The 23,101-nt window shown below is 38.0% G+C and overlaps 2 protein-coding genes across 2 annotated transcripts; one reads left to right on the forward strand and one right to left on the reverse strand.

The window, feature by feature from the left end:
* Positions 1 to 695: 695 nt before the first annotated feature.
* Positions 696 to 22,683, reverse strand: rnf207a (ring finger protein 207a). The gene is made up of 17 exons (XM_041980947.1): positions 22,478 to 22,683; positions 17,795 to 17,927; positions 16,624 to 16,768; positions 16,210 to 16,291; positions 16,051 to 16,126; positions 15,738 to 15,863; positions 15,157 to 15,203; positions 13,914 to 13,986; positions 12,710 to 12,778; positions 12,032 to 12,100; positions 10,877 to 10,983; positions 7,421 to 7,598; positions 6,345 to 6,530; positions 6,091 to 6,142; positions 5,888 to 6,005; positions 5,089 to 5,181; positions 696 to 4,763 (listed from the first exon to the last, which is right to left on the reverse strand). Exons 1-17 carry the CDS (start codon positions 22,666 to 22,668, stop codon positions 4,613 to 4,615), a joined length of 1,896 nt encoding a protein of 631 aa, XP_041836881.1. The 5' UTR covers positions 22,669 to 22,683; the 3' UTR covers positions 696 to 4,612.
* Positions 19,066 to 20,813, forward strand: zpr1 (ZPR1 zinc finger). The gene has a single exon (XM_041980948.1). It carries the CDS (start codon positions 19,207 to 19,209, stop codon positions 20,536 to 20,538), a length of 1,332 nt encoding a protein of 443 aa, XP_041836882.1. The 5' UTR covers positions 19,066 to 19,206; the 3' UTR covers positions 20,539 to 20,813.
* Positions 22,684 to 23,101: the final 418 nt, after the last annotated feature.

Below are 23,101 nucleotides of genomic sequence, written 5' to 3' on the forward strand. Positions count from 1 at the left end.
CTCAGGCTCACACCTGTGATTCCTCTGAGTCAAGGACACGCTTACTGGCTGCCACTGTGGCTCGATGCAGTAAAAGGAACTCAATTTGTCAGCTCTGTTATTGCATTAGTGACAACCCCCAGAGAGGTCTGAGAGAATAAATGCGTGGGCTTCAGATGTGCGTGCTTCCAAACACAATAAGAAATGTCTTATTTTCAGCGTAAAGCTTACCAATAAATCTGGAATTAAATTTATTTTTCCTTCAGTGAGTAATGTTGTCGACCAAATAGAAAAGTCTTTAGTCCTTTATCATTTTTATACAGAAAATCTGCTGTGCACTGAAAGACTTGGCTGTGGTGCTCACAATGAATAATTGTTCAAATAGCATCAAGACCTACAGCCTGCTGCAAGTTTCTTGTAGTACCCTATCTCTTTATCTTGTCAAACTTCAAAATGATCAGAACAAGAATCACAGTCCCACAGCCTTAATTCACAATTTATGGTCCCCACTCCCTCTTCCACAGTCTTCTATGTTGTCTTTCTTGATTTTCAAAGAGAAACAGCTCAGTAAAAAAAAAAACACAACCAACTTTCACATAAAACATGCCCCCAAGATATCTTTGCATATTTAAATACTATGAATTAATGATTATTAAGAAAAATGCAAATAGAATGCTTTCTTTTTTTTACTTATTTCCAAATACCAGAGAGGATGAGGGTAAAAACGTGACCTTCAGAGCGACTCCAGGGTCAATTATAAGCTTTGCGGCGTGGGTGAGACAGAATATTGACATTTTTCAGATTATATGTGTCTGAATGCACCTGGAGAATCATCTATGGCTCTGACCTCAAGATCTTGGACACGAAAGTGATGAATTGACACTCACTTTATTCTGAACAACTTTATTAACACTTAGTGACAAACACTGGGGAAACTACAGGAAGCAGATGTGCTTAGAAACAGAGATTAGAATAGTGTTTATGTAAGAAATTGATTTAGGAACAACATTTTTATGCCTCAAGCATCTTGAGTCCCTAGGGAGGACGCTCTCAATGCTTGACCTTTTCATACTGAGGCCTCATGCATCTGTCACCAGCGATAATGGCATCAAAATTGATTCCAACTGCCCTCAAGTCTGCATTGACCAGCAGAGATCAGGTCAACAAACCTCCTGCTCTTTGGGAAGGACTGGTTTTATCTGATGGAAAAATATCAAACAAAGTAAAACACCATTTTAAAAAAAGTAGATTTCTTGTCTCTTGAGTGTTCTCTTGAAAGAGTCAAAGCAAAGATAGACTGGGCCTCACAGTCACATTCATTCTGCAAAGCTATATTAGTTTGATTATGATAATTAGGAAACATTTGTGTGATTTGAGTTCAGAGACCTTGTTGTTAACGAAAGAGCTGATTCCGAAAACCAAAGAAAATAACTTAAATAATTACAAATAACAGCTGAAAGGAAATGGCGTGACATAATTAAATGCTGTGAAATTCTGATGTCAAACAGCCACAAGAGAAAGATAAAATGTAAATTATAAAATATGAGGTCCAGAAAATAAGGTGGAGACCTTATCTGAAATGTTTGTACTGATATCTCTCTAATTGAGGTTTGCTTCACTTTACAGAGTCAGAGCAACAGCTGCATCATTCCAAACGGGAATTCACATTCATCCTGAAAGTGTTTTTCCTTTTAGGTGGACTTTTTTCATTTAAGCTTTGTACTACCTTCATTACGTCTTCACCAGTAACACATACTGTATGCTGATATTTATACATCTTAATTAAACTCACAAATCTTTACCATGACTCCAAAAGTATTCAAATAGGCCTTGTGGTTGCAGAGATATACTTACTTCATTATGGGTGCAATTTTCAAGCCAAGACCAAAAACCAAAGAACAAACAAAAGAAAAAAAAAAAAACTAAAAAGTCCATTGAAACAAAAATTAACTTAAATAAATAAAAACAAAATAAACAAAACAGAGAACAGATAATAATCGGGAATAATAATGAAAGATTAGTACCACTTCATGGTTGCTATCATACTGTGATGTAGCACCACCTCAATGACAGGTTTTATCTGCTTATCTGGCACAACAACCACCCAAAAAAAGGTTATTAGGAAGGGCTTTGACTCTGTGGGGATGTGGTCTCCTTAAGCATGCAGAAAAAGTCAGAAATTTACAAACTGTCTTCTCATATTATAGAGCAAAACATATAGGGTCTTCTTGTGATCATGGTAGCATTGTGAATAAATATGTGTGTTCACAAGCCATAGTATAATTTTCAATTTGTCCTGGAACAAGTCACTGTAATCAAATCAACCTACTATGACAAGTGCATCAGTTACTAAACAGATTCAGAAGCAAAGTCATTCTTGCATTTTGCTTCAATATATTGAGTTTAATTGTTAAATTCTTTGTGGAATAAGAATGTTCTCCTATGATTTTATAGCCGACTTTTATTATTAAATATTAGCTATTTAGAACATTTAGTTTAACATGATTAACCTGGTAATGCATCTTTAGCCAGTCAATCTTCAAAGCGAATTGAATTTCTTTTGCTATAAAAGTGTAGTTTAGTATGCAGCATAATTAAGACTTAAGTGCATTTCTAGTCTTATTATATATTCCTTTGCAGTTTCATCATTAATGTGCTCTTATTTGCTTTAATTGCATTTATCCTAATGCCATATTTTTCTCAAGTGGCCTAATTTTTCTATTAGATCATTAAACTTTCATTCAGTTGTATCTTTGTCTTTCTTTTCCAGCTTTTTTTTCTTTTCTTTTTTCAGTTGCATGACAATTAGGCTTTGTTCCTCTTGCAGCCTATCAAGTGTCTCGCCTGCTACCTGCTGGAAAATGGATGGAGCAAAGGTGTTTCTGACTGTTAAAGAAATGGGAACCGTGTGTCATTAACGCTTAAAATAAATTTTTTCAAGAAGAGATATAGCTTTTACTGTTTTTATACCCCCTCCTGCACACAGTGGGTGAGGAAACACAGCAGATAGTCAGAAAAAAAGAGAATAATGAACACCAAGCAGTAGTTCGATGAGCGCAGATGATGAATGACCATGGGGAGGGGATACAGGACCCAGAGCACAGGCACAGCTATTTGTTACTCTGCTGTCACAAATGTATTTTTAATGAATCTACACCTCTGACTCCTCTGCAGAGTCAGAATGTTCCTTAAGGCCACTGTGACCCCAATATTTCCTGTGAAGTGGCGGCTCTGAAGAAACCCACTTTAACTCTGGTTGTGCAATGTAAATAACCTCCTCCTTCTGTTTGCCGAGGCCATCAGTCTACCTCTTCATTATTATTCGTACTTGTGCCAAGAATAGGGGCCACCCTCGTTTCTGCCCTGGTAGCAGGTGGGGAGGCTTCACCTTGATTCACTGTTCTGTACAAAGTTGTGTTGCACAGACATGCAGTTTTTCCCTGCAGAAGAAGAAGTCCTTTAAAAATTATTTTCACTCAGCAAGCACTTACTCTAATGATTTAAAATTCTATGTTTTCCTGATATTGTTTTACACACCTTTGTGGTAAAAAGTAAAGACCTTTATGTGCCACCTCCTGTCGGGTTAAAAAAACAAAAACTGTTTAAATGACTACCGTTTAACTAAGATGCATAGGAAGGAAACCAGGGAAAGGGGAGAGTGAAAGTAAGTTTCCTACCACTTTCTAACAGTGCAAACACCCAAAAGAAGACTAAAGAAGGCATCTAAAACTTCAGTATGAGAAAACAGAGAGCTAGACCAAGAGCTATATATTTCACACTGCAGGACATGGCGCCTTGTACAGCAGGAAGGATGAGAATTATGTCTAAAATGTACTAGCAGGAGCTCCAGGTTAAAGCAGCTGGGTGTGTTCAGGCTTTTACACACATCTGCAATCCTACCTTCTACATGTAGATGTAGAAACTGCAGGGAAAACTGACCACAGACACCCCACTGCCTTATTTAAAAAGGACACTGATGCATGAAATGATACACATAACAGGTATCAACATGCAATTTCTGCTGACACCAAGAAAGACACACACATCATTGCATTTGAGTGTTTCATACGTGCTGTCACACCGGTTCAACAATCTTCTGGGGAATCAAACATGGGCCATCATCCATCATCCACCCCCAGCATCCACAAATGTTTTATGCAAAGAATAGAATGTGCAAAAAGTAATTCTATGCACACTTAAAAAAGAAAGAATGATAATTCACACTAAGCAATGTAGTCATATTAACACAAAAAAGAAAATAAAGAAACAATCCAGTGAGGTCATAGTCTTCACCCTACTCTTTCATTAAGACCATCCTTGGTTCTTCAATAACACCAAAATAATTTGCCATGATTCTGTTATCCTAGCCCCCATTAAACAAGGAGGTTGTCAGCGTCATGCTTTGACAGCTGTGAGTCTTTGGCCTTCATGTACATCCAGTTAGTGTCAATCCAAGGGCTCACCTTGGAGCTGTTGACAGCTCCCAGCTGATGAGAAAATGTCATGTGTTGTATTGTATGAGGACAGCCGGGGAAGTCACATTCCACACTGGGATTGTTATGGCTGAATTAAGGCACAATGTTCCACTGCAGCAGAGAGTGGGGGAGTGGTCAGAAATCAAATGATGTGGTGTTTATGAAGCAATTTCATTATTGTTGGCCATCTCCACAGGGCCCCTCTGCCTGCCTGCACGATTATTCTTGACAGAACTCTCCCTGGACTCCAGCATCAGTGGGCGACTGTTCTTGTCTCTGTCTTGGTCTTTGATACAACCCTGGTTGTTGCTGTCAATGAAAATAAATGGGGAGCTTCACTCCAAAGCCCAACGCAAACAAACATCTAAAGAACATCGCCATTTTCATGCTTAAAACTAAAAAATCTTGACCATTTTGTACATCCAACAATTAGGGTAAATATAAAGAAATGTTCACTGGTTGGTTTTTATTATACTTATTATAATGGACCATTATATATTATCATATTATTGTTAATTTGCATAAATTACTTCTTCATGCTTACTAAATCAAATAAAGTAGAAAAACAAAGTTTTTTTGTCCTGTGGTGGTTCCTTAAAGTAACATGTCACTCGAAAAGAGCACACAATAATACCTGTCTCCATTCTCCTTTGTTATTGTGCTGTCTTCGTAGATTTTCAGCATTATTTCTGTGCGGTCATCTAGATGCTCTTTCGGCTCCTGAAACCTAAAAGGATTATCAATCATCATAAAAGCATTTTTTTTTCCTCTCTTCTTTTTTACATAGGTTATCAATGCACATTTCTATACAGTCGGAACCTTTATATTTTAGGAAAAATAAAGCTGCACTCTGCCTTCCAGCAAGAAGTGACAGTTTGTATCCAGACCGGGAATGATAACAGGATGACAGGTTAAAGTAGCCTCGTGTTGTTGTGAGAGGTTGTTAATCCCTTAAGTGGAGTATGTGAACTTCCTATATAAATGTAAAATGAAGGATAATGTTGAAATACATTTCCTGTATATGGCTGATCTGTCTTATTATTTACCTTGTTTGGCTCCTTGCATTATTTCAAAGAAAGTCACTGTGAACTCTGTCTGTCATGACTAGTTTCTGTGCCATGACTGAGTGAGCTTACTCATTTACCAATGCAGTAGTGATGTTATATTTTTGAATAAAAGTGACAAGTCATGCTATTCAGGGAGTATTTTTATTTTAGTTTTATGTTAAGCTGGTCTGTTGAATATGAACTGCAAAAGGAAAGTGTAGGCAGGTGTAAAGTAAAATAAAGACATTTACTGTGTCAACAGTCATGATAATGAACACCACAATATACAATATACACACCCTACCCTATGCTTCATGAAACTTTAGAATCAACAAATAGAGCTGAAGATGGACTGGATGGTGGTTATGGAGTTTGAGAATACCGCACCTGGGTTCAAGCCTCTCTTTGACTTTGGCAATGGACAGGATGTAGGGACTGATCTGTCTGGTGATAGTAGTTAGATACGAGTTCTCCTGCTTCAGCTGCATCAGGTCATGAAGCTGGGCTGGAGTCAGTGAGCAAAGACAATTATGTTACACAAAAACATGAGAAGCGAATGTGAATTTGTGCTGTTAGCGTTGAAAACAAACCTTCATAGATTTCCTGCTCATTAGTGACTCTCTGAAAAGTTTCATCCCAGATCTGTGAAGGAAATTTATAAAGTGAGCTGATGAAGCAAACCTACAAATCGGTTTACTGAGGACATTTTTCCACTTTTTGTTGTCCTTTTCTCTGTTTGTATCCAGTCTAAACTGGCTCATTAGAGATATCAGTAAATCCAATATAAATGACATAATATTTTGTTCTAAGGTTCAAAGTAAAGGTCAGGCACCAGCTGACACACCTCCTCAAACATGACTCTCATTGTTTCCACAGTGGAGTACTGAGTGGCTATCTGACTGTCAATGTGCAGCGATCTGTCCAAGATCTCTCCCATCTTGTCTGTGTTGATGATGGAATGGTGTTTGGTCAGATCTCTGTGCAGCTCCTGGACCTGGTCTTTCAGATTCTGAATCTCTGTCTGGAGACTCTGTAAACACACACACACACACACACAAAAAGACATTTCCTTTAAGATGATGGGTCGGCAGATGCCTGGTGAAATGCATCAGAGCACCAAAAAACTTGCTTCTCTCGATAGGTTAAAAGTGAGCTCCTGGAGGAATTTCTGTTGCTGCATTTTTACTGCTTTACTATTTATCTACTGCAGCAGATCACATGAAAAGAAGCAGCTGCTGCTGTTTAACCAACGCGCAGCCAAATTCAAGTTTATAAATAGTAAAACATTTAGAAAATACTTCCATAATTATGCAAAGTGTATCCCAATAGATGACAATCCCTCCCTTTAACAGACTTAACAGTCATAATCTTTAACATTTCTTTGTTCTTATTGGTTTGTTGAACAGGAATTTTAAATAGAAGTAAAAAAAATACTAAAATGCTAACACTGCTGTTTTAAATTTAAATGGTCTAGTCAAGACATGGGAAGCAGGAGGAGGTTTTCAACTCCTGTAACTTAAAAGGAAAAGAAAATGTTGCTGACAACATCTGCAAGGAGATTAGTAAAAGTCTAAATAAGCTTAGATGACAGTGATTAATACTTTCACACAAAATAAGTTAGTAGACTTTATTAAGTATGATTGTTTTGTTGTTTGGTTGCTCTGCATCTGTCTTATAGTTCTGACCTTTTTGTACGTCATCATGATATAAAACTCTCTGTTAGCCCCAAGACAAGAAGCTGCTGCAATAAAGAATATCTTACTAAACTAAAATAAGCTGTAGTTCTGTCTTCTGATCTTACAGGTTCACATTATTTTCCATCTCACAGATAAAGAAAATTAAAATTAGACTTGCTCCTTTATTTATTGGGAAAATTTTCTATTTTTTTTATTGTGGTTTTGGGTTACACCCTTCACTCACCCTGTAGGTGTTCTCATAGTTACGGCAGTGCTCAGTGAATGGTGTCTCCTTGCCTTCAGCCAAAAGGACCTTGGTGCAGATGTTACGGTGAGACGTGGGCCTTCGCCCAAATGCTGAACCCAGTGGCATCTCACTGAGACAAGGGGAGCGGCAAGTTACAGACAGAGGGGATTGGAGCCTGAACAGAAGGGACAATATTTATGACTTTATCTCTCCTCTCACTTAGACATCACTTTGAACATTTACATGCTCCTCCCTTTCTGCTTTGTGTTTGCTTTAGATACATTACTTCCTACAGATAACACGAACCAGTTCCATTTTTATTTTCTTTTTCTGAAACGAAAAAGGAAGCATGCTTAAGCCAAGAGTGACCGGGCTCGCAGTTTATCTCGTCATCTCGAGAAAGGTGGGGATGAGAGAGAGAGCTTAGCCATTATTTTCTTCTCTCCCAATACCTCAACTGGTGGATCAAAAGGGTATCCCAGTTCAGAGCTGTTCTGTACTGGGATGCCTCAGTACATCAATGGAGGCAAGCTGACGTCAGATTGAGCAACATCCATCACTGATCAGTACATCAGATTTTACTTCTATCAAGTCCTACAAAGGCTGAAATTGCCTCTTGTCTGACTGTTAAATTTTACCAATCACTCATTTACACAATTAAACATCTACACCATGACTGTAGCCCCTCCCATCAGCTGTCATGGGGTTTGTTTTGATCTGTTGTCTCACACTTTTGAGCACACTTCAATTTTCTTGTTATCTCGAGAAACTCAGTAAATTGACTCATTATCTCGAGATTAAACAAATAAATAAAGAATAGCCGATAATGGCCGCTCTTAGCTTCCGTAGAAGCTTGCTTTTAAGCTGGGTACAAAAAAAGTAATTTGTGTTAATTATGATAAATAATGTAATTCAAGCCACATTTTGTGATGCTGATAAAATACCACAATGGGATAAATATATATATATATATACACACGTATGCTAGTACAGCTGTATGTACTGTACTAGCATATATGATATATATAGTTCATATATTGGAAAATAATGTCAAGTCAAAAAGCAGACGTGAAATAAGCTGATAATCATCATGACTTCTTGCTATCATTAAGAATTCTAACATCACTTCAGAGAGTTTCTGAATCAGTTCAACAAGTAACAGATCAAATTTGGATTTAAGTAGGAATGTAGTCTTGGCTTCACGCCTTACACAGCAGTTTATAACTTGCAGAAAGCTGTTATTTAGTGGCTGAGGTGTGCTGCATCCATCTCACGTTTCCATACAAACATCCACTGAGCATCCACACTGTATCCCAACACAGCAAGCTAAAGACATTGACGGTGCTAAAGCGGCCTCATTTATACTAGAGACAATACAACTCCAGTCCTAAAAGTTTGACGCTGGCTTCCTGTTTTTCAAAGAATTGACTTCATGCCAAAATCATCCTGCTAATTTACAGAACACTGAATGGGTTAGGGCCAAAATACATTCAGGATCTTCTGGTTCGTTATAGACCAACCAGATCCTCATCAGGGTAAAGTCTATTTTCTGTTCCCAGAGTCTGAACTAAACATGGAGAGGCACTGTTCAGTTTTTATGCTCCTCACATGTGGAACAAACTCCTAGAAACTGCAGGTCTGCTGAAACTCTCATCAGTTTTAAATCAGGGTTAAAAACTTCTATTTGCTGCTTTTTATCAAAACAAATGTTCATCCCTCACACTTGTGTTTTATCTGATTCTATTTTAGCTTTTTTGTCCATATTTAATTTCTTTTCATTTATTTTTTTTATTTATTTTTGTTTTTAATGCAATTTTTAATCTTTCTTCTGCACCTTTGCAAAAATGCTTTTTATGTTTTATGTAAAGCTTTTTGAATTGTCTTGTACTTGAGACGTGCTACTCAAATAAACTTACCATGCCTAAAAAAAACATGTCTGTAGCTCCTCACTTATCTTCTCTTTTGTTAAATCATGATAAGAACAGGACAAGGCAGCTGGCTGTCCACTGATCTTAGCCTGATTTGCATCCTACATTAATGCCTGCAGGGACAATGCTTTCAGACACCCACTGAGGAAGCATCAGAGGAAAGCAATAAGCTGCAGGGTGGTACTCCTAACTATCAAGCACTAATGACAAACCATTTCCTTTTTTCATTTGTGAACTAAGTAGGAACAATTGTAGAGTCAAACACATGTTTACCACTGTCATCTCACAATGTTTGATGATTTAATAGAAATTTAAGGAAATGGAGTTGAAAGCCAGGATAACACTGTCTCTGATCCAATTCAGTCCACAAAACGCTGTTAAACAACTCAGTTTTCATCTAGCTGGATGTGATGAATGGAATTTTAGGTTACTTTTTTACCTTATTCTTTATTCTGAGGTTATAAAACACATTTCTGCTGCTCCTAATCAACAAAATTGCAGTTATCCAAACAATAGTAATGAAATAAACATAAATTTACCTCAGATCTGATAGACTTTTGCTCCTCCTGCCTTTCTGTCCAGAGTTGACACAACAGTAGACCCATCTAAAACATATATCCTTCTCACTCCATCATATGCGTCATCCTCCGCACAACTAGCGTCTGTCCTGACAGCAGTGATGCCAATTAAAGACTTTACCCCTGCTAACGCAGTGACATCAGTGGCCAGGAACAAAACAGCCCAACCACTCCCATGTGCCAACTTACAGCTGAATCCTGGAGAGTTCTATGAAATTACGATAAAAATAGTGCCAGGCGGCCCCCTTTGCATCTTGCACTGACAGGGTGTTAAACATGTTGGAAAGAAGAGTTGTCAGTACACTGGCATTAGTTTTCAGGCTTAAAGAAAAAATGTGGAAAAACATTAGTCTGGGCAGTTTGTTGAGAACTAAAACAAGGGTAGTGCAATGTTTTACTAAACAGCATGTATTTACTATAGATTTGATCAAATTTAACTCAAGAGACTAACAGTATATCCTGAAACTATTTCTGCTAATGCGACACATTAAATAAAACTGAAAATAATACAGAAAATGTGGCCACATGGAAGAACTCATCCATTTATCACTTAAACGTTATCTGGCTACACCAGCACCAGGGCTTTCTAAATCGGGATGGCCTGCATCCCCCCTCTTCACACCCCCTGCAACAAGGTGAATTACGTAAACATATCAGAGTACAAAGCTCCAGACAGACCAAATAACTGACATAGTGGGATTCAGCATGGCGCCTCCTTTCCTCTCCATCTGTACTCGCAAACCATTTGGGGATTTTATGTTTGGATGCTTAACAAGTGTGACATTTTCTGTCCAGACTTTTGGCTTTCTGTAATAAATCCAAAAGATGCCGCTGACATATTCAGGCAGCAAAACGTGCATTGGAAAACAAAACTCTGGTGGAAGAAATCACTTATTGACTGCACTCATTTGCAGCAGGGGCAGGGATGCAAAGGTAAATGATCTTACCTTGTTACGACATTTGTGGAACCAGTGACAGAAGGAGGGCGCCGCGGTCCTATCTGCAGCAGAGGCTCTAGACAGCGAGCAAACTCGCTTCTATACTCTGTGTTGATCTAACAGAGATAAAGTCATTTTAGTCGTACACCAAATCACAATGAATATCTCATCATTAAAAGTAAAAAGGACAAAGAAAATACTGAAAAATTACATAAAGTAATGTGAATTTCTAATGTTTGAATACTGCTTGGTGCAGGGCTTCTGGTGCAGATGCAAATTGCAAAATACACTAAGATCAAGTTATAACCATGGAGATGCACAAAGTTTTAAAAGGTCTAGGTTAGAGTGACAGAAAACTCTTTAATCCCTATATCTCAAGCCAAATGATCATGGAGAATTCTGGTGCAAAATGACAGATCAAAACCATCACACAGCAAATGTGTAAATATCTTTTGGTAGAGCTTGAAGAATTTGAAGACTCCATGTCAAGAAGCCCCAAAGCTGTCCTGGTGGCATGTGGTTGACAGTTTAGCCATGATATGTTATGATTTATACTCCATTTATCATCTAACTCCACGTTTCTCTCATTCATATGTATATGAATTCATATTCATATGTGGTGACAGTGTTGCCAAGAGCATTTGATTACCGTAACTGAAATTTACAAGTTAAGAACATTAGCCTACAAGAAAATTTAATTTCAAGACTACTATTTGTTCTGTTGGCTGCTAGGAATTTATTTTTTCTTCTCAAAAACACTAAGGTTATCCTAACATTAGGCCTGCTGACAAGACAAGAGATTTTGAGTCATTTGTTGTTGCTGCAAAATCATCACAGTGCTTTCACTAAAGGGTCAGTTTCAGAATTTCATGGAGCATTTTGAATAGTTTATTATAGGTTACAATAAGCTTATATTACAACATGCAAATACATCATTATTACCTTCCTTAGCTGTCTTTTTATTCGCTTACCTCTGTTAAAAAGCATCATGTCTGTCTTTTTATATTATATATAGAAAAGGGCTATATAATTCAAACTATGTTTGATGTATCCTGTAATCTTTAGTTTAATATGGATCCTGTGTTTTTATACAGAGAAAGGAAGTGAATGAAACTGCATTGAATGGGTTCTTGTTCAGCTCTGCATGAACGCTGCTCTGCTCACTTTGCTGCTCTGCACTGGCCGCAGTCGATGAGGGAGCTTTACAATCCTCTTCAGCCTCTCCATGAGTTGCTGTGTAAGCAAGAACATCCGGGTGTGATTTAGTGACCTCAGTGAGACATGATGGACAGCTTCCATTTAGAAACCAATTCACTTCAGCAAACAACAGTAACTTTTCTTTCAGCAAGGAAAAACTTCCCCAGAAAACAAAGAGCTCTCTGTGTACTCATGGTTGTTTGGAAAAGAATCAAAGTGTGTATACATCATGATATCTCATGGTATGTCATCTTCTGCTCAATCCATTCATTCTTGTTTGTCCAGCTAATCACTGGTTTTTTGGGTCTATTCTGTTCATTCATATTTCTCCTTACCCATTCATTTACTCCTAACTAGCACTGCCATGTTCCTACACTTTAGTATATCATAAAGCAGGGGTGGCCAGCTCTGGTCCTCATGGGCCACAATCCTGCAGGTTTTCAATGTGTCCCTGCTCCAAAACCACCTGACTCAAAGTGATGAGACATTGTGCAAAACTTAATAGGCTGTTGGATCTATTTCATTTGAGTCAGGTGTGTTGAAGCAGGAAACACTGGAAAATCTGCAGGACAGTGGCCCTCGAGGACCGGGTTTGGGCACCTCTGTCATAAAGATATCATTTATGCTTTATGTCGCTGTACTTACATAGCCCATATCCAAAAACTCATACTTGTTGGCAGAGCTCAGGAAGGCTGAACAAGTGACCAGGTGGACCTAAAAACATCAGGTTAAATGTTAGAGTTCAGACGTTTAATGTAAACCTCCTGGGCTAAAAATAAACAAATGAAGGCATCACTGAAGTGCAAAAAGTGCAACTACTTTGCATGTTTAAATGCCCACTTTTACAGTAGAAATACACTTAGATAAACATGACTTACCACCATTTTGTTTTCTTTATTTATTTATTTTTTTATTCTCTATAGGCTGCAAAAACCCTTTCTCTAGAACAGAAAAAACTGTGGTACATTCAGCAATTCTTTCCTGTTCCAAAGGATAGAACCACTTACATCCAGGACATGACACAGGACTTTAAAAACCACCCAGATAAACAAAAATGTTGTGACCACACTATTTATCAATCTAAAAGGCAATGCAGTGTTTAGTCTGCTTAATTAAAATAAACTGAGCTGGATATGAAACTGAAAGAGAAGAGGCAATTATAAACTAAGTCTTCCCCTGTTTTTTTCTTGCTGTTTGATGTTTTAGCATCACCAGCTGCAGCTGTGAATGCTACCCAATGCCTTGTATTGAGGGCCATTCAGAATCACCATGTGCAGCTGAATTTATAAAAAGTGTTTGCAGCTACAATAATTAATCTTGTCTTTTGTTTTAATAAAGTCAGCTGACGTTCAAAGATCCCCATGAAACAGCAAACTGGCCAGTTTCAGAAAGATCCTCAGTGACTGGAGGTGAGGAAATAATACATTAGTCATCAAAAGAGCTCTTTGTGATGAACTCAGATACATTAGTTCTGGGAAATCTAAATGCTTTTTATGAATCCAAAAGCTAATGAATATCTGAGGGTGAACCATTTATAAATTAAGTCTAGTCTTGATATGTCAAACAATAATGTGTTATCTTAGCTCAAATGTAGAGTGCATAAGGGAGGTAAACTAAAAAGTTGGAGCGAGTGTGGTTTCTATTTTCCAACAAGCTATATACCCACACTTTTTCACATCTGTTTAATCAGTATTGTAATACTTTTTATTAAACTGTGATGTATTTACATTGCTGTATCTATACTTTAACTTAAGGCTGAGCCCTGTCTCTCATGATAAAACAGTTCATGATATATCCGCAGCAAATGTGGTATTATAAATGGTGTGTTTTATCTGTTATCTGCTTTTACCTGGAGTGTTGGTAGGAGGGCGGTAAGGTGTGACAATTGTTCCTTTAGCGCTTTCTCCTTCTCCTCATGTTGACTGCACACACACACACACACACACACACACACACACACACACACACACACACACACACACACACACACACACACACACACACACACACACACACACACACACACACACACACACACACACACACACACACACACACACACAAACAAATAGGTAAGACAACACATTCATTCCATAATACACAGAGGATTCAGCTCAGGAAGTGCAACCATAAAGATACTCAGTATTTCCAGGAGCTAATCTATCTGTCTTCTCTTGTAACAAACACACAGACAGAGACTGGAGGGACAGACACACAAAGCATGACATAAATAGCCTTTAACATCCTTCTGGGAACCCAGCCACTGGATGCCTTCCAGGCAATGAAGAGACAGGCAGACAGAGATGGAGGACACTGGTCACAAAAAATCGCATAAAGATCTCAACCACACAAAATTGCTCTCATTCAGTTGCACACAGGCATGCATAAAGCAGACAATGAATGAGGAAAGTATAATTGTCTTAATTATCTTTAGATTATTTTATTGCACCAGTGGCTGGCTACTTACTGGATGCTTTTGCAACCTGGTTTGCCAGGTAACTTTTAAATGCTAAACACTATATCGCCGTATCTCTGCAAGAGCAAACCTCTACTGATTAGGTGAGATTTTGCAAGGTTGCTATGAAGAAGGAATTGTATTCTCAAGGCTGTGTACTGTTTGAAAAACATTTCATGGCTACATAAAGCTTTTACGTTTCCGTCCAACAGATGCGGTTGAGTAACTCTATAACTTGCATATGATACACAGCAGCACATTTCAATTAGCTTTAATTGATCCTTGCACATGCTGGAAAACATTGGTTTGGAAACTGTAATCCTTCTTTTGAGTGGAGTTCTTTTCTTTTTTTTTTTTTTTTTTTTTTTTTTGATCCAGCACAACACTTGGTAAAAAATAAAAATCCTTAATGTGTTCAGTGCAGATAGAGATTGTTCCACAGTGAACAGGGCACTATTCAGCACTATTCATCACCTCTGAACAGACTACAACACAATATGGTACAATGAAAAAAGGTTTCAAGTCAAATGGTGACAGCAGAATAATACCTCTGTGACCCAAACATTGTTACAAAAAAAAGGAAAAAAAAAGTATATTGTCATCTAGTAACTGTCAATCCTAATGGATTTCATTTTACCTCTGAGCTGCTTTCAGCAGAATCTTCTTCCTCTCTGCTAGTTTTTCCTGTTGAATAAAAAAAAGAAAGCACCCCGTTTTATTTCTCACGCTTTTGTAAAGATGGCCTTGAGCTCTTCTAATGCCTGATGAGTTTTCAAGATTGTGAAAAAGTGGGGTGTCTTCTGCTCTCTTGTTTATTGTGCCAAGGAAACGCACTCTTTTCTCACAATTAGATTAACAGAGACATCCAGTGGCCGAACAGCGCTAATGGTGCCAGATAGAGGGCACAGCAACTGTGTGCATGGCTGAGAACTGGGAACATTCAAATCTTACTTTGTTTGGTTAGACGAGTGAGATGTGCCATTCCGATTAAACACTCATGGAAAATGTTTTAACTTAATCTAAAACAGGTTTGGAGCAGAAAACATTTAAGTTACCCCAGATTATTAGACCAAAGACTAACATCCTAAGAAGTAGAGAAAACGTGAATATTAGCTTGTTGGTATGTCTGCAGATGTGTCTTGACTACTTAAGATTAAATTGCATTTATTGCAGAATATATTTCGGCCCATGATTATGGAAAAAGAATACCCATATAACCTGCAAACTGTTGAACAGACTACAAATCGCAGTCTCTTCTTCCTCCACATTGAGACCCACTTCTCCGATCATTGCCCTCAGCAGATGGATTGCTTCTCCAGTTGATGTCTGTAGCTCCTTCACCACCTACAGCACAGAGGCTTATTGCTAGTTACAGTTATATGTAATCTTAGCTGAAGCTACTTGCATATAACTGTACAAATAAACCCAGTAAAGCTCACCTAGATTGTGTCACTGGTACATTTTCAGTACTGTGCACCATTTTTGCCTTGTATGTCATAAAAATAGAGATAAACAGACAAGAGTGTCTTACCAGCACAGCCTGATCCAACATCTCACACCCTTGTGCGTAAGCTGTTTCAATATCAATGCAATGAGCCCGACTCTCTCTGTGGAAGGAAAAAAAAAAAAAAAAACGTATTTATTACAGAGGAAGAAGGATAATCTGACAATCATATTTTATGTTGCTTACACTTTCATGTCTCTGAAACATTTGATGCACAGCATAGACTTATTCTCCGTTGAGAAAAGAATGTAGGGCTCCTCGTGAAGAGCTGTGGAGATAAAGATGCTTTTTAACTTCAGCCCACAGATGTGTCAGGGTTAAAGCACCCTGTTATTCCAATTAGCATGCTTGAGACAAATAAAAAGCTCCAGACAAGTGGGAACACAGGTGGGAAGATAAAACTGGGAGCTTTCTCTCAGACAAAAGTTTAAAAACTACACTATGTCTGACTATTTTCAAAAAATACCAGTCACTTTGTAAATATGTTTAAGATAAAGCAAAGAAAATTTTAGTAGAGGAGGAGGAGGAACAAGAACTTCTCATAAGAACCATCCTTGTTAGCATATCATTCTTCTGGAGTAAATTGCAGGTGGTGCTCACAGCATTTCCTGTGTTTGGCTTTGGTGCGTTTGGCCAGCGATACGATCTCATGGTGGGAAAACATTCTGGCCTTGTGTGTCAGCTCTCTGCAGGTGGCACAGAGTGGTTGGCTGCAAGTGTTACAGTAGTACATCACCCCTGTGTCCTGAACACAAGCAGATAAAAAGAAAGTTGATGCTTTTGTATGCTTAAAACATACAAAAAACTGTATTTAATTCAAATATTACATGTCTGTGATGAATTTAAAAATTTGGACTTTGATCATTTAAAAACTGACACTTTCATCAATGTGGATTGAGAAGATTAAATTAAAATTCTTCATTTTCACTGGGATGACTTAACCCTATAATGCTGTATGTATCATATACACAGTTTCAGACAAGTTTTGCATCATTTTATGGTAAAAACTTGACTCAAAACCCTGTTGTACGAAATCTTATACTTGACTTCTGCCCCCTGGTGGATACAATAATGTACTACAATAATTTTAACATCTCACAAAGGTTAAATATTCAAAAAATGGCTGGACAGCTCACTTGGCAAAGCATCTGTCTCCCACGCGGGAGACCAGAGTTTGAGTCCCGCAGGGGACGGATATAAACACCTTCTAGCTGGGTCCTTATGCCCTTAGCAGTACTGTCTAACCACTTTTGAAAAAAATGTCTGCTAAATGACAGTCATGTAAATATTTGTTAGTTATTTTTTACATTTTTTTTAAAGTCCCAAATAAAGATTTCAGACATTAAAAATGTACTTGTTTTCCCCTCTTTTTTCTTGGGTCGAGCTTTAAAGGGTTCATTAGACAGATTAAATTTGTGCTCAGTATCAGATGAATTGTCACCTAATTACACTCATTTCCATTAACCAACTCATTGGACTAGACAGATTCTGAGGTTCATAAACCCTCCCTTTCAGAAATATTTAATGGTTCACAAAAATAGCTCCCCTGTTTAACCCTTTATTTCTCTTTTATGCCCCACACAGCAGCACAGGACTTATTTTATGGGGCAGTAGTTTGCTTTCCCTTCCTCCTTATTGGGAATCTGTTGTCATCAAGACTTCCAGCTAAGATTTAATATATATTATTTGACAGAAGTTGTTGAAATTGCCAAATAAATTTCTGGATGTCCTCTTCAGCAACAATTGAAATTTAATGCCTGTTAATTTGTACCTTTTTGTTACCTTCCTGGTCACAGTTCGCACATTGCACTTTCTCCTCAGCATCTGCATTATTGTCAACAAGGAACTTCAGCAGACGATCCTCAGGTGGGAGGGTGTGATTTCCTTTTACTACTGAATGGTAACTATGACAAAGAAAGACAATGAAACACTGAATAGGTTTAGCGAAACCATCAAATACATTATAAAAAGGTAGTTTAACTAGCAAATATCTTATCTTAATATGCTCATTCTAAGTCTGAAAGCTCTGAGTAATAATTTAAACTGTATGAATTTATAAACGAAAGTGACCTAAAAAACCTTTGTTCTGTACAAATGTCCTTTCTCTAGTTCCACACCTTTTATATTTGCAAATTATGTACTGAGTTTTGCACTAATGTTTATTTTACCTTTAAACTCCCACAGAAGACAAGTTTTGTGTTTTTTGTTCTAAAATTGAGATTATGATTTGCACATGTGCATAACTTACCACGAGCACAAACAGTTTAAAGAATAAGATGACATGTAAATTACACAAGTGTATAGGAAATTAAACCGACTAATATCTTAATTTTGAAGATAAATAAAAAATATAAAATTTTGTAGTTTGATTTTTTTTTTTTTTTTACTTTTTGTTTCTTTTAGTTCCTTTTCTTGTAGAGAAATGTGGTCAGAAGGGATCTGAGAGATTTTAGTTTATTGTTATGTATGGGCCTGTTTCACTGAATAAAAGATGAAGTCACATTAAAAATCATAACAGACTGCAAGATCGATATAGGGTTAAAAAAAATAGAAAGATAAAATCAGAGAACAATGTAGAAAAAAAATGTATAACTTTGTAAACCTAACAGCAATTATATACAATATATACCACTAATAAATATAATTAAAAATAAAAAAGATAAACAGGTCTGTGATCCAGTAGCTTTGAAAATGAATATTTCACTGGTAAAATGAGTAATGAAAACAAAAACTAAAAGTGAATTCCAAAATTTTTCTGAACTATGATTTGGGTGCAAAGAAAATAAAAAGAAAATAATTTGAAGATCACAGTATTAAAAAGGGTAACATATTTGACAGTATTTTTTATTTAAAAATATTATATTAAAAGAATTTTTAAAAAATGGGAAAACGTAAAAATTAAAAAATGTTTCTCATCAGATATTTCAGAACCAAAAATGCTAAATAATTTTGGTGTAGTGTTGCTACAAACCTGACGGGGGCAGCAGAGATCTTAATACCGCCTTCATCGAAGAAGAAGAAGACCCGGAAGCGTCTGTCAGACACGGTGAAACAAGCGTGTGGTGTCGGTAGAGCTTGGCAGTCTGTTATCTAGAAAGTTCTCGGAAGTGCTATATCTTCTCATTAAACAGGGCATGTAAGCTGACTTTTTCCTCATTTCAAGAGTAATATTATTCGCAAAAAATGTCCGTTATTTCTGAGGAAAATGTTCGGGGAGGCAACGTTTTCAAGGATATTAGTGCCGACGATGAAGACTGGCAGCCCAGTGAGATCGAGAGCCTGTGTATGAACTGCTACCAAAACGGTACGACACGTATGTTACTGACCAAGATACCATTCTTCAAAGAGATAATCGTCAGCTCTTTCAGTTGCGCTAACTGCGGCTGGTCAAATACTGAAATCCAGTCCGCGGGCCGGATTCAAGATCAGGGTGTTTGCTACACCCTGAAAGTCAAATCTAAACAGGACTTGAACCGAGAGGTTGTGAAAGCAGACAGTGCGACCACCAGAATCCCTGAGCTGGATTTTGAAATCCCTCCTTTTACTCAGAAAGGGTCACTTTCTACCATCGAGGGTCTTTTAGACCGGGCAGTTTCAGGACTGGAGCAGGACCAGGCTGTTAGGCGAGCAGCAGACCCTGAGGTGGCTGACAAAATAGATGAATTCATCTTGAAGCTGAAGAAGCTAAAAGAAGTTGAGAATGAATTCACACTGGTGATTGACGATCCATCTGGAAACAGTTTTGTGGAAAATCCAGTGGCCCCTCAAAAGGATGAGGCTCTCACCGTGTCCCAGTTCAAGAGGACGATCCAGCAGGATATGCAGCTTGGTTTACGAGCTGATGATGACCTGAATGAAGAATCGGCAGGTAATGACTTGGAGACCATGAGAAATGAGGTTTTGGTCTTCAACACAAACTGCCCCGAATGCAACGCGCCAGCTTCCACCAACATGAAACTTGTCCAGATCCCCCACTTTAAGGAGGTCGTCATCATGGCCACTAATTGTGACAGCTGTGGCCACCGGACCAATGAGGTGAAATCAGGTGGAGCCACCGAGGAGCTCGGCACCAAAATCACCCTGCATGTCACAGACCCTTCGGACATGACTCGAGACTTGCTCAAGTCTGAGACGTGTTCTGTCATCATCCCTGAGCTGGAGTTTGAGCTGGGGATGGCAGCTCTGGGTGGGAAGTTCACTACCTTGGAGGGCCTGCTGAAAGACATTAAAGACCTGACCGTCTCTAAAAATCCCTTTGTCTGCGGTGACAGCAGCGACACAGACCGGGTGCAGAAGCTGAACGAGTTTGGTGAAAAGATAGACAAGATTATCTCTGCAGGGATGAGTGTCCACGTCATTCTGGATGATCCAGCAGGAAACAGTTACTTGCAAAATGTATATGCCCCTGAACCAGATCCTGAGATGACTGTGGAGAAGTACACTCGCTCATTTGAACAGAATGACGAGCTTGGTCTGAATGATATGAAGACTGAAGGATACCAAGAGGAAAACTGAACAGAACAAAGCAACTAAAATGACTATATGAGTTCAAAATGAAAAATATCTTGGCATAAACCCAGTATAGTTGCAATGCTCCATATTTTGTGCCATTTTTAGAGTTTGTTTTTAAGTTAAAAACTGGGTAATTTTTTTACTTCCAAAGGGCCTCACATCTATAGCAGTGAGAGGAATTCTAAGTTGTCTAAACGCATAGTGAAAATAAGCATTGAATAAAAGTAGCTTAATTTGTGTATTAATGTGGATTCTGTGTTAAATAAAAATAAATTAAACTAAATTAATTGCATTTTTTGTGGTTTCCAGAAGATGGCGCTGTTATCACTGGTTAGAGAAGACCACACTGAAAATATTAAGCTTATAGTATCAAAATAGTGTTGCCTTTATTGACAGTATAGCTCTTATCTAAATTTGTCAGCTCTGGTTTTATATAATTGTCTTAATTTGTTTCTGATAACAAGCATTTACTGTATTCTGAACTTAATTTTGTTGATTCAATTAAAAAGTGTTGAAAATGACTACACAAGCATGTATCTGCTAAACTCTGCTGCGGTAGATTAAAATATTCCATAACAGACCTCATTTTGATTTGAGTTGCTGGGATGGTCTCTCCAGCAGCACTAGATGTATTATTTAGTATTCATAGCAGCTGGATTCTACTGTGTTCTACTAATAGCCGAGTAGTGAATTCCTAGATTAAATAGCTGTTGAGTGAGCAGCTGTTAGCAAGATGCAGATGAAAATAGAAGTTACAGTATCAGGCAGTGGCTTCCACTATTCTGAACCCATACAATAAAGCACAGAAACTCAGTGCCTCTGGTGTTATTTCCATAAAATGATATTTTCTAGGTTTTTCTGAATTGTTCCAGTACCATATTGTTTGGATAACAACCCTGCATTGCTATGACTTTGACATATACTGCTGGCTTTTAAACACAACTTACCACAAACCAGGTAAATATCAAATATCTGTGAATCAGATATAAATTGAAACTGTTTAAAGTTCAGCCATTTTTTTATATAAAGATTCACCACAACTTTAAAACATGTCAGTTAAAGTAAAAAACATATTTTCTTGTTAGAATGTGATGTTCTGCAGGGGCACTGTATATGTTGTTACACTGGCAGACCTAACAGCTATTCAGATGACATTTGCAACCTCACATCAAGTGCAAAAACTGCACAAGCAGAGTAGAGGAACACAAAGAGCCCAAGGTCAGCACAAACCCAATCCTTAGATCTTCCAAACCATCACTGCCAGATACTAGACCCCACAGGGTATACCAGAGGACCTAGTCCTAATAGTTCAAATGTAATAAAGACCTGCTCAACAAGGTGGTTTTAATGTTTTGGCTCATCAGTGTATGCAGTTATTATAGCTCTGATATAGCAGTCAGAATGATGTGGGTTTTAAAGTGCTTCATCATGTGGAACTTTAAAGAGGGTTATGGAAGGTAAGCTAACCTCTTCTATACATCCTGGCTTGAATGATGGAAAGTTGATATTGTAGACCTGAAGGTGACTGTGGATCTCAAGTTCTTCCTTAACAAGGGATGAAATGGATTGGTATTATGTGACTGCTTTTGATTACCCTAAGCTGCTGGCACTGCTACCAAATACCAGTATGCTTTGTTTGCTATATGACTGGGCTTAATGGAACTTGCAGCCCTCTTTCCGTGTTGATGCCAAATATTAAATAAAAGAGTGGGAGGACCCTGCAGCTGCTCTAGTCACTCAGACCTGCCCCACCCACACCTTGTTACCACTAAAACAACAACTGAAGAGCCTGATGGGGTTTTTATAAAATCTGATGTCCAAACTATATAAATCTAGAAATTAGCTTCAACAAATCCCGCTAAAGAGTGCTGTAGAAAAACACATAACCTATGTGAGCTTATCCTTAAATGAGTTTGACTAGCCACAAAATGCTATGTCTTACCCACAGAGGGGGCAGCTGAGACGGCTGTCATTGGTCCGACCTCGCAGGCAGCGGGCACAGAAGATGTGGTAGCAGTCCAATAAACATGGAGATTTGTACTGCTCGTGGCACAGGTGACACACCAGGGGGTGGACATTAGCACAATCCACATCACACAGATTACCCAAATTGGAGAAGATTCCTCCTGCCATCTGAGAACAGACAGTGTGAATGATGACAAATTGTGAATGTACTGCTGATAGTTTCTAAAGCCCACATCATCACATCACTTGACAAAAAAGAAGAATGAGTTGTGGTGTTGAATTACAGTCCAAATATTCCAGCCATTTTAAGAGAGGCTAAGCCGGCAGAGAAGAAGCACTTATATTAAAAGTGTGAGATATTGATTTAAATAAACAGAAGATTTTCTTATCTTACCTTGTCAGGTATTAAATAAGAACCTGTAGATTCAGTTACCACACACAGTCCACAGATCACAATACACAACATCAACTTCACTGTCAACGCTTTCACATTACATCTTGCTAAACTAAACTTACTTTAAATGTAGTAGGCCAGTCTGCAGAAAGGACAGGAAGCCACTGCCTTACCTTTCGGTGGTGCTATCAGCTACCCCCAGCAGGA

This window comes from Melanotaenia boesemani, chromosome 3, assembly GCF_017639745.1.
Source record: "Melanotaenia boesemani isolate fMelBoe1 chromosome 3, fMelBoe1.pri, whole genome shotgun sequence".
NCBI lineage: Eukaryota > Metazoa > Chordata > Actinopteri > Atheriniformes > Melanotaeniidae > Melanotaenia > Melanotaenia boesemani.

Bases quoted from the DNA above. Each gene is read 5' to 3' on its own strand.
- zpr1 (XM_041980948.1), top strand. From the start codon at position 19,207: ATGTCCGTTATTTCTGAGGAAAATGTTCGGGGAGGCAACGTTTTCAAG.
- rnf207a (XM_041980947.1), bottom strand. From the start codon at position 22,668: ATGGCAGGAGGAATCTTCTCCAATTTGGGTAATCTGTGTGATGTGGAT. The intron at 16,292-16,623 runs GTGAGCACCACC...TTATCTCCACAG, and splicing joins AGCCAAACACAGGAAATGCT to CTCTTCACGAGGAGCCCTAC. The intron at 15,204-15,737 runs GTTATATGGGTA...TTTATTCAACAG, and splicing joins GTCTGTTCAACAGTTTGCAG to GAAAAACTAGCAGAGAGGAA.